Below are 12,775 nucleotides of genomic sequence, written 5' to 3' on the forward strand. Positions count from 1 at the left end.
TACGTGGTAATTGTGGTGTTTTACTATCATGTGAACGGTAGTCTTCATGAGGGACAGACTTGTCATCCTAATTGCAAAAAAGTTTATTATATGGTTAATACATTACAAAAAAAACACTGTAATGTGGAAAGTAGAAAAGAGCCAATCAAAGTTTTGAAGAAGTTGGAGTGCTGAATGATACACGGAACTCACCATTTTCACATGCATAGGTCTATCAAATAAAAATTGCCCATTGAACATAGCTGTTGGTTCAGTCAAGGAAAACCAGTTTAGATGACTATAAAATTATATTTGAACACAAACTAACTTGTGATAATCCTAAAGCCCTACTATAACTAATATCTTTAACACTTACTTGTACTAATCTCTTCCATATACTCAAATAAATTATATTCTTTTAATTCAACTACTGAATAAACAAGCCTCCAAGTAAAGCAATTGCATTAATTGATATACAATGGATTATATAACTGTTCAAAGCAGGTATAAATACAATTAGTTGTGGCAGAATAATAACACAGAAGAGTTCATACCAGCCCTGTAGAATATAGCTAATTCAAGTTTTAAGAGTGACTTTAGTACTTGGACACAGTTAAGGTTTTATGTACTGGAGACTAAAGCCTAACATACATTTCTAAACCAGGCAACCTTAAATTCATGAACTTCTTTCTCCAACCTCATTAAATAATGCTAAAATGTAAATCAGGATACAAATTGCTTGAACTGCTTCAATTGCTTGCTCAAAAGTGACAGTGCCCATTCCTCTGCTCTTGCCATCTTTGTCTTCTTTAATATCTGCCCGCTTTACCGTTCCAGCTATGCTGAACACTTCCTTTAGCTTCTTCCAACCAACTTTGAAGTCAAGCTTAATATAAAATTATACAAAGTTACACTACAGCCCTTTGCACATACAGAAATACAAAACAATCTTTTCTAAACTCTCAAAACTGTAAGAACTGTAATTTTTGTCCAACAGCATATCAATGGTGATCAAATAAAAGACATCTTAAGTTGTTTAAAATCAGTTAAGCTACATCTATGTTCATTGTTCCTTATCCTTACTTAAATTCTCCAAATCATCTCTCAACTAATCCATCCTGTATTATACATTTGAAGCTTGCACATCTATTTTTTCCAAGATAAAATCAGATTTTAGAAAAGCATTATTGATTTTACTGACTTTCAAAAGCTTAGAAAAAAATGGTAAACCAACTACAACATGCATGTTCACAAATATCAAAACTGCAAGAACAAAATCCATTTACTAATATTAACAAACATTCACACAATTAAAACTACTCAAATGTTTATAAATCCTTAGCTCTCTGATTAAAAGTCCTAAGTAGTTGTATTTAGACTAACCTCATGTAAAGATATAAATTGGGTATGAGCTTACAGTAATTACTATTTCACAAAATGTTCTATAAACTTATAACCCATTCATTCTGATAGTTAGAATTAAGTATCTGAATGACAAATTTTAGACTAAAGCTTAAACTTACATTAGCAACAAAAATTGTGGAACCAAGTCTACCAGCCTGCAAATTACTGATAACCTCAGGAGGAATATTTGGATTATTGAGAATGGAAGGTGGTAAATTCATCAACCCCGATCCCATATCTGAGACATGTCCTCCTGGAAATGATCCTCCTGTTCGTTGCAACGCCCTACGAGCATTTTCTCCGTCAGGATCCTATAACACATATCGAACGTTAAATGCCACTAAATACATCAGTAAATCTACACAATTAAAATAACAACTTCAAATTCTATAGTAGCTATCCCATCTGGCTCATATCATTAACCCTCCTGAAGAGTGAGCTTTTTTCCTCATCCAAGAATTGAGTCCCATAAAAAACCTGTGGATAGGATAAACAAAAGATTTCAGTCTCCAGGGATGTCAGTTAAATACCTCCTTCCAATCACTAAAGTCACTTAAGAACTTGAAATTAGTTTAATTTTTCCGTCATGCTAGTATACAAGTATGGCACATACACATAAATACATGTAACTCAAAGAGAAGCAAAGTACTTACTGTGACACTTTTCTTCCAAAAATGCAGTAATGGTACATTCTCACCACTGGATGCCCCAGGGAATGCCAAATTCAGAGTAATTCAACACTTTTCAATAGTGGCATAGACTGTTACAAAACCCAGAAATAACTGCGCTACAGTGGGGCTTATTAAAATCTGTAAATTTTATTCCTGGACAAAATACAATTATCTGCCTTCGAACCTCTTATCTTCCTCAACAATGATTATGATCTGAGATGGGGGCAGGAGAGAGGAAAAGGAAGGCTAAGTGTCCAAGTGAAGAATGATATTAAACATTGTGGTTTTTTTTTAATTTCATTGATTTTATAAGATAAATATCCTACCTTTAAACAAAACAAAAGAAAAAAAAAGTTCCAACACACTTCTCATTCATCGCACTAGGTGGAAAGCAAAAAACAAAAACAAAGAACCACATAAATATGTGGGTAGCCTATCATCCGCAATGCTAAACAATCATGCTGAAGGTTAACATCAGCTCTACCCTGCTGGCCTCAGTCTGTGAATACCACCAAAAAGAAAGTTGAATGACTTTATAAATTTTCTAGGACAACTGACAGAATAGAAGATAAAAAGGTAAATGCAAGAATAAATCTATTCTGGCTTCCAACCATTTTATCACCATGAAGAAACAAAAAGGATGACAAATTGAAGAAATTTTATCAAATAATGCTAAAAAAAACACTTAAGTTAATAATAAATGGTTCAGATATGATGATTCAAAAACTTGTACCAAAAATCCAAATTTTAGGATAGTGGTTACCTATGGAGAAAGGAAGGTAACAGAGTATGGAAGATGTTTCTTGAATTAAGATAGGCTGTTTGTGCCCAACATTAATAAATCACACTGCTAATTTTAATGTCTTTTCTATATTTGATATATATATATACAGCTATAATGTATACAATGTGTAAAACAATTTATTAAGTAAATGATTTCTATGCTTTTCTGCTTGCTGCTAAGCTGCCAGTCACTGAGTACTATTGCTATTAGAGGGCCTATACTCCATTTCTAACCACTACTAATCCCCATTTAATTAAATGAAAAAATCTAATTCTAAAGTCTGTTAAGGAACATAGGAAATATACTTTCCTTAGACTTCTATCTCAGTTCTAAATATTCACTCCAACCAGAATCAGATATTCCCAGATAAGAGACTATCTTTAGTGATACTAATCTAAAAAAGTTAATTAAATAACTCCCTCACCATTTAGCAAGGCCAAATATAACCATTTTTTTCTCCTTAAAAAGTTAAAAATGGAAGCATCCTGTATCAACCTGGATCACATAACTCTATTCTGGGATCTTGGAAATATTACTGAGATCTAAAATGTGCTAACATTTAAAGGATCACAATATCATGGCTTTGGCCTTCAGCATCTTATAAACTTTTCTTTAATGTTAAAAATAAGACAATGGGAAGCTATAATACTTTTCGCTTGAAGAGAAAAAGAAAAAAATTAAAAATTCTAATCCTTAAAATAAGCATTTTGGGAGTCGGTGCTGTGGTGTAGTGGGCTAAGCTTCCGCCTGCAGTGTCGGAATCCCATGTGGATGCTGGTTTGTGTTCAGGCTGCTCCTCTTCTAATCTAGCTCTCTGCTATGGCCTGGGAAAGCAGTGGAAGATGGGCCCCTGCACCCATATGGGAGACCCAGAAGAAACTCCTGGCTCCTGCCTTCGGATAAGTCCAGCTTCAGCCTTGAGGCCATTTGGGTATTGAACCAGTGGATGAAAGACCTCATCTCTCAAATAAATAAAATGTTTTTTTTTTAATTTTAAAAAACTATATATACATATATAGTTTCTTTAAAAAATAAGCATTTTGGAGGGTTCTAACTTGAGAGAAATTATTTTGGATGTCAATATATTTCTGAAGCACTTGTCCTGGCTTATGCATAAATGTCACCAAATAAATGGCTAATGCAAACTACAAAAGTCTAATCATTCTTCACCAATTCTTCATATCCCTGTCAAAATTTAAAGAAAAAAATATCAATCTGGATCAAGTAGGACTAGAGGGATTTGGAAGCTAACTCCAATCAAAGACTGGAAAACATGTTTATGTTGGTGCTATGGCCTTTAATTTCAAGCTATCACCCAATGACTGTTGGACAGGAATAAGAATCATTATAGCTACCATTAAAAATTCTAATCTACATAATTACAATCTACAAAATTCTAATCTAATTCTAAAACTACATAATTACAAAAATTTGAGCACTGTGCTAAATAGGCATTATATAATAAAAATATCACAAGTAAAATAAATAGCTATTAAATGGCTTACAGAGATTTATTCTTTGAGTTCTTATAATACTTAGATTCTAGTATTAGCTCCATTTTAATAATAAGGAAATAAAACAGGTGAAGTAATTTTTCCTGGGTCACACAGTTTATCTGATGTCAGAGCCTCAGTCCCTTACATGTTACTCATTTAATTTTCATTTAAAAACCCTAACAGGTAAGTATTATCAGTAGTACTAAGGTTTAAGATATTAAATAACATTCCCAGTCACACAGCTACAGTGATGGATGGGGACTCATACTCACTATTTTATTATTCTTTTTTTTTTTTTTTTTTTTTTTGACAGGCAGAGTGGACAGTGAGAGAGAGAGAGACAGAGAGAAAAAGGTCTTCCTTTACCATTGGTTCACCCTCCAATGGCCGCTGCAGCCAGCGCACCGTGCTGATCCGATGGCAGGAGCCAGGTGCTTCTCCTGGTCTCCCATGCGGGTGCAGGGCCCAAGCACTTGGGCCATCCGCCACTGCACTCTCAGGCCACAGCAGAGAGCTAGACTGGAAGAGGGGCAACGGGGACAGAATCTGGTGCCCCAACCGGGACTAGAACCCAGGGTGACGGCGCCACAGGCGGAGGATTAGCCTACTGAGCCGCGGCGCCGGCCTCACTACTTTATTATTAAACGTCATATCTGACGGACATACTACTCTACAACCAAGGATTAACATCAGAGTTAGTAGAAAATCTTAAGGGTCCCAAAGTTACACTGTCTACCCTTTTAACGTATATGTTAACAATGATATGTGCACAACTGATCTGTAATCGAACTACTACAATAAGGTTAATAACATAAAATATAGGAATCCTTGAGAATTATTTCTAATCATCCCAAAAGCCAGTTATAACTAGCTGAAAATAGTTCTTTTACATACAACGGGTCTTCAAGAACTTCCTAGGTGGGGCCGGTGCTGCAGTGCAGTGAGTTAACGCCCTGGCCTGAAGCGCCAGCATCCCATATGGCCGCCAGATCGAGACCTGGCTGCTCCATTTCCGATCCAGCTCTCTGCTATGGCCTGGGATAGCAGTAGAAGATGGCTCAAGTCTTTGGACCCCTGTACCAGCATGGGAGACCGGGAAGAAGCTCCTGGCTTTGGATTGGTGCAGCTCTGGCCATCGCGGCCAACTGGGGAGTGAACCATCAGCTGGAAGACCTGTCTCTCTCTCTCTCTCTCCTCTCTCCTCTCGCTATGTAACTCTGACTCAAATAAATAAATTTTTTTTTTTTTTTTTTTTTTTTTTTTTTTTTTTTGACAGGCAGAGTGGACAGTGAGAGAGAGAGACAGAGAGAGAAAGGTCTTCCTTTGCCGCTGGTTCACCCTCCAATGGCCGCCGCTGCAGCCGGCGCACCGCGCTGATCCTGGCAGGAGCCAGGAGCCAGGTGCTTTTCCTGGTCTCCCATGGGGTGCAGGGCCCAAGCACCTGGGCCATCCTCCACTGCACTCCCTGGCCATAGCAGAGAGCTGGCCTGGAAGAGGGGCAACCGGGACAGAATCCGGCGCCCCAACCGGGACTAGAACCCGGTGTGCCGGCGCCGCAAGGTGGAGGATTAGCCTATTGAGCCACGGCGCCGGCTCTCAAATAAATAAATATTAAAAAAAAAAAAAAAAAAAAAAAAAAGAACTTCCTAGGAGGAGATCAGTTTAGTCTAGCAGCTAAAATGCATGCATCTCACAAAGGAGTATCTGGGTTCAATTCCTGGCTGCAGCTCCTGATTACAGCCTCTTGCTAATACAGATCCCGGGAGACAGTAGCGATGGCTCAAGTAACTGGATTTCTGCCACCCAGCTGAGGAAGCCTGGATTATGGTCTGGCTTTGGCCCTCACCCAGTCAAGGGGGTCATTTTGGGGCGTAAACAAAAGGAGAGGAGGACTCTCTCTCTCTCTCTCTCAAATAAACAACAAAATTCTTTTAAAGTTCATGGAAAATAAGTACTATGAAAAAAACATGGATTTCAAAAGTTTCTGTACCAAAATAAACCTATTATTAATTCCATTTTCTCACAAACTCTCTGAAGTATCCTCATATCTCCATATCATACTTTTGTCAACCTATTTATACTGCTACAATTCCATACAAAGAATTTTAGTGATTTCCAAGTATTAGTTGTAGATTTTGTTGATAGTTATAATTTTTCTTAAATTTTAATCTGGTGTTGTTTACAAGTTAATTAAAGTGAGTATCAGTTTTATTCAAATCCATATGGTATTTGCATTAAGCAACCTTTAATTATCAACTATGGGAATCTCTACTATTTCTCAAATTAACACAATATAAAATTTGAAAATGTATATACCAAATAGTCAGCAACTGAAGTTTGACCCGATATCATATTTTTTTAAATCATGCAACTTTGTTTACAACAACTTAAAATAAAATAAATAAGGATAACTGATTAAGGGCAAATAGAAGGTCATGTGCAAGTAAAACTATCATCAATATTCAGTGCTTTAAAAGCATCTATATTTAAAGTAAGTTGTAGTCAAACAAATACATTCCCAAAATGAAAATCCAAAGTATGTTATTATAGTCAAATACGTAAATTCCAAATATAAGAAATCTTACCTCTTTGATATTTAGAGGTCTTCCACTAAGATCATATTTATTCATAGTTTCTAGTGCTTTCTTTACAAATTCTTCATCTTTGAATTCAACAACACTTAATGAGGAAAAATGCACAGAAAACATTTATGTACTAAGATTATTTTACAATCATAAGTTTAATTTGACTTAAGATAGTTCAAAAAAAAATCTTACCCACAACCCTATATCCAGGTAGATTTGTCAATACATGCAAAAGAAAAAAGATTTTAGATCAGTAGATGAAGTTAATATATAGTCTAACATCTGTCATTGAAAGTATTCAATATTATAAGTACTTTTCATCTTTTATACCTCCAGAACATAACAGGCAAGTGACCAAAAACATTTTTGTAATTTTTTAAGTTCATCTTTTTAAGACAGTATAATCTAGCATGTAACAAGCTTGGAGCACATTTTTACTTTTAGAAGACTTTCCATTAAGTTAAAACTAATGACACTGTAAAATTCAATTAACAGTAATTCAAGGAAATAACTGAAGGCTCCAAAATATTTATTCTTACTTAGACACAAACATGTTCAAAATAAGTATTATGTACCATATATTTTTTTACTCCATTAAGATCAAAATACCAAATAAACATTAATTTCATTTTTAATCAAGTTCCTTGTCAGATTAAAACTGGCTGCACACAATTTAAGAGCATTCAGTTTTAAGTATGGGAAAAATTACCTATGCCAAAGAAACCTAATTTGCAGAATCATTTTATAAAACAATTCCTTGTGATTACTGTTCAAAGTGCCATTTAAATGTCATAACAAAGTCTGTATTTCTCATGTACCCAACTGGTGTTTGCTAATATAATTAAACATTGTCAAGAATTTCCCATTGTATTCTTCAGTATATTGCATTCACATTGCTAAAAAATCAAAAAATCTACTATCAACCAATTTTTTATGTGAATTTAATCATCAATGTCATTCATACCATTTGGTCAGAGCACTGCCTCTTATATGGTCCTGCAGGCTAGCAAATTAAGCTTTTCAGTAAAAGTTTCAAAAATGCATTCTAAATTAACACCTTTAAGCTACAGTCCTCTTATAAAACTTTTAGGGAAAGTTATCAATCCAGTAACTTTTAAAATATCCTTGAAGACATCAAAAAACAACCAAAAATACTACATTAAAATCTTATTGGCTAAGAAGAAGCATTACCTTAGAGTTGTTAGAAAAGTGAATGCCCTCTACGAATATTTACAAAACCCATCCCTTCCAGGCAGCTAGTTTGGTTTGTATAATGTGTCAGACTTGCTAGTATGAAGCCTCAAATCTTGCATAATAAAGTAAAACAAAAAAAATGAAACTTAAGTTTCCAAAATCTGGTACAAGTATTATACAGAAAGTAAACTGCTGAGGAACTTTTAAACCTCAAGCAGATTATTGCCCACAGCACTTACCCTTGATTTTCCTTCCGCATCCTTAAAGAGCTCCACGTATGTAACCTCACCAACTACATAAGACATACAAAAGGAAGATACCAAGAAACAATACATTTAAACACCAGTGTCTTGCTTTACTGCACACCTGTGCACAACTCTACAGAAAAGCACCTATTATTCACCAACGATCAAAACCAGACCAACATACCTCCTGTCAATGGCTCTGTAAATTTAACTGATTTTCAGAAGTGTACATCATCCACATTCTCTAAAAAAGCTAACAACCATATTAACCTAATACATGCTACAGATCATGATCTTATTTTGGCCAGCATGATATAGTTGGTGAACAAATGCACATATACATACAAATGGTCCCTTAGCCTATCATATTAAAAAACATCAACATTAGCACTTTTCAAGTAACTTTGGTCAGCCTACACACAACAGCTGTTTTAAGGTGACTTTCTACCTGAATGTCTTCAATCATGTTTGCCATCAATAAACTAAATTTACAAGTCATGCTTCACAGCAAGCCACACACTTTCTAAATAAAGTCAATGAATAAAACCAATCAAATAGTTGTCACCTTACAACAGATACACCAATGCAATTTTTTTTATTTATTAAAAAAGATCAGCCTCAAAGCCAAGGACATAGTTTGCAGGACTGTTGAAACTCAATTTTTCAAGAGATAACAAAACTAACTTTTACAAGATCAAATATTAAAGTTATTTTTCCCCAAAACCAACCATATATATAAGATGAAGGTTTTCAGATTATTCTGAAAGCAAAACTGCAACAGCAGTAACGCAATTTTAATATAGAACTGCAAAGACAGCATCATGGCAGTAATGACAATGCAAACAAAATGAATCCACAGCCAGATTCCAGACTCCACCAAGGTAATAACAAAACAGCTTTTGGAAAAAAAATAATCAAACCTTATTATTCATACTTTAACACACTAAATGTATTGCTTAACTAATGCAATAGTCCTTTAAAATCTATGAAAACTTCAACTAGACAAAGCAATCACTTTAACAAAATTCTTGGTGGCATGCATATGGCTGGCTCACTACTATCCCACTAAAATGGCAGAAAGAAAAGTACTTCATTTATCCATACTACCTTGTAATGAAATTGTGTCAAGTGAAAGAAGAGGAAAAGATTAGTTCACATGTCAAGAAATAAAAATTAGTTTTTGAGTCTATGTGGCTAAGAAGAATAAAAAAATTTGCTTAGTTTCCTCCCCTTTCTATATGAAAATTATCCAAGAATAGGTTATTTCAAAGATAGTTACCTTTTTCTCTCATTAGATCTTTAATAGCTTGCCATTTCATGTCATACGGGATGTTACTAATGAAAACTCTGTTACGATTTGGACCCTTCTTTTCTCCAGTGCTGGAATTCTTGTCTTTTGAATAAGGATGAAATCTATTGGCCTTCTTATTTCCTGTAGATTTTTCTTTTAAGTCAGATTTCTCTTCTTTCACTGAGTCATCATTCTCCCTATGAATTTAAAAAAAATGACAAAACTTCAGTTGCGCTTCTAAGAGCGGAAGTTCACATTAAGTAATTCATACTTACAACTCTACTCACAAAATCCCACTAAGCTAGACCTCAGCAAAGCAGCTGGAGAGTCAGCCTGATAGCTCTGAAAATTACCCAATGCTAATTTAAACCATGGATTTGGACATATTATCAAGCTTCTCAATGAATAATCCTCATTTTTCTCCATAGTAAATATGAATAGATTCAAGTATCCAACCAAGCAATCTCCAAGGATTTCCCATCAGACTGCTAATAAATGTCATTAGATCCAAACAGAGGGCCTGGGAGTGCAGTGACTTTACTTCTACAACATATAAAATTGCTCCCTTGATCACAGAATTAACTTTCTGGGCTTCACTCAAAACTCTAAAAAACAAATAATACTCTGAAAAAGGTCATCTCTTAATGGTTAAAGTTTCTTCCCAGAACTTACTCTTCCATTTCTTAAAAACAAAAACTAAATACACAACTATGTCTATTGATTTACATTTCTATACCAGGGTCTTCAAAAAGGCCATAGAAATGCGCATTACTTTTTAATTCCATTGCCCACAAACATTTGGAAGTGCCCGGGTAGGTATACACTCCTATAATCCTCAAATCTCTTCTATTCCCAACTTCAATCAAAACAAAAATTTAGAAGGTATACTAATATTTTCTGCTAAATATTTTTTCTTCTTTAACCAGTAAACTAAGACAGGGTATTTCATAGAATCAAAGTATTTTTAATAATAATATCTATAAAATGGGATGAAGTTGGAAGAGGGAATAGTAATTAATGCTACATGAACCAGAATTTTATAAATCTACTTTTAAATGAAGCCTTAATTGGAAAAAATTTTAATTTATTAAGTCTAAACTCACAATGCAACTATATGATATAGAAGATATAGGTACAACTATATGATATAGAAGATATAGGTACAAAAAAAGATACACATATATAATTAAGATAAACTATACTGATAAAAATTTGGACTTATATTTAAAGACATGATTTACTTTTCAAAAGGATTCTTTTTTACAGAAGCAACAATAGATTTATTTTAAATCACTAATAGCTTTAAATTCACTAGAGTAATTAAAAAATTTCCATTTAAAGCAATTTTTCACACATACACAGATAAAGGTCTCTGAGAATGATACACAGGAGCCTAAATTCTTTAAAGCTTTCTGTATTATTCTGACAACCAACCAGGTTCCATAATCCAGGTTCTACATGCTCTTCTAAGCCAAGCAATTCTAGGAGAGCTCCTCATGCACCTCTTGAAAGAGTCCCTTGTTACACAGCTTGCTTAGCTTGTTAGACACCACTCTTCTGAGCAGGTAGCAATACCACCGGAAATATAGTATATATACTATCTGCATAGGTATCAGCAGCATCTTCCATAATGATAAGTAACATGTGCTCAATAAATAGTAATTTTTGAATGAATGAACAATTAAGAACTCACACTCAAGTGAGCACAGATGGTGCCAATGTCTGCCAGAAGAGCTGCTACAATCAAGGAAGAAACATTCAGCCTAAACTTGCTCTGCCACCTTTTCAGAACTTAACAGGAACATCCTCAGTGTCAAGCAGAAATAGCACAACCTCGAAGGGGTCTTCTCTACCCAACTCCAGAGAGGAGGTCTTCCCTCTTGTTTCTGTGTACAGCACATTCAACAACAAACCCTTCTTTCTCACCTCTCAAAGGACCCATTTGCACAACAGGGGGAGGCTGAATTCAAAGCACGTCTCTGTTTAGGTGAGCAGATTATCTATACAATCTCTAGCCAAAAACACCCCCATCTTTTTTCTTCCTGGATAAATCCAATTGTGAAAACACATAAAGTTCTGAAATGCATAGAGTTCTGAAATTCTTGACCTAAGCAGGTACATGGATATTAAACATTTGCTTACAATAATCTGAGTACTCCATTAAAAAGCAGTAATATACCTTCTTTAAAATATTTACCCAAGGGATGACCAGAAAAAATTATTTCTTCAAGTTCTCCCCAATTAGGAGCATCTTTAAAATACTGCTAACCTGTTCATCTACAGTGTGTAATATTATCTATGTAAAGCATGTCACTCTAGTGGCTAGAATTATCTGGTTATTAATAAGCCATAATTACAATTTCTAAATTCTTTCTATCAGAAATATATTATGTAATAGAAAGTAAAAATATATGTGAAAATATTGGCTCTATACCCCAAATTCTATGTACTAATTCCTAAACTATGTTAATCCCTCTCTTAAATGTTCTTAAAATATTCTAAAAGTGACAAAAACTTTACAACAAATTTATTTTAAAAAGTCAATATTCAATACCAAATGAGGAATATAGTTCTAATGAGTGATTTTAAAAGTATAACATAATAGTACAAGGTCAAAAATTAATCCCAATTACAGAAGGAAGTTAATAGTGATGAATGCCTACATGAAGAAAAGAAATTTCAAACAACCTAATTCTAGAAAAAAAGAAAAGAATGGAAAGACTCAGATGGAGCTCTGGGCTCCTGATTTCAGGTTGGCCCAGCCTCTGCTGTCGCAGGCATTAGTGGAGTAAGCAGATGAAGATCTGTCTTTGCCCCTCTGCCTTTCAAACGATAATTAAAAAAAAAACAGATTAGTAAAAGAAAGAAAATAACAAAGATCACAGGATAAATGAAATATACTAGAAAGCAAAAGAAAAGATGACAAAACTGAGTTGTTTTTTTGGAAATATAACCAAAACTGACAAATACACATATTAAGGTAGACACTGAGGAAAAAAAAAAGACTAAAATCAGAATGAAAGAAATTATAAAGGTGCCACAAAAATACAAGGGATCATTAAATGACCACTATGAACAATTGAATAACCTAGGAGAAACAGACAAATTCCTATAAACACACAACTC

General features: G+C 34.5%; 1 protein-coding gene across 2 annotated transcripts in view; it reads right to left on the reverse strand.

The window, feature by feature from the left end:
• MYEF2 (myelin expression factor 2) overlaps positions 1-12,775 on the reverse strand; it is a 43,440-nt gene that overhangs the window by 24,090 nt on the left and 6,575 nt on the right. For both annotated transcript variants that reach the window (XM_002717852.5, XM_002717853.5), the window contains exons 2-9: positions 9,638-9,846; positions 8,353-8,405; positions 7,112-7,119; positions 6,920-7,013; positions 1,503-1,694; positions 712-865; positions 193-242; positions 4-67 (exon numbers count right to left, since the gene is read on the reverse strand). In XM_002717852.5, the coding sequence (XP_002717898.1) occupies positions 4-67; positions 193-242; positions 712-865; positions 1,503-1,694; positions 6,920-7,013; positions 7,112-7,119; positions 8,353-8,405; positions 9,638-9,846 (824 nt within the window). The remainder of the gene's footprint in view (positions 1-3; positions 68-192; positions 243-711; positions 866-1,502; positions 1,695-6,919; positions 7,014-7,111; positions 7,120-8,352; positions 8,406-9,637; positions 9,847-12,775) is intronic.

This window comes from Oryctolagus cuniculus, chromosome 12 (genome assembly GCF_964237555.1).
Source record: "Oryctolagus cuniculus chromosome 12, mOryCun1.1, whole genome shotgun sequence".
Classification (NCBI taxonomy): domain Eukaryota; kingdom Metazoa; phylum Chordata; class Mammalia; order Lagomorpha; family Leporidae; genus Oryctolagus; species Oryctolagus cuniculus.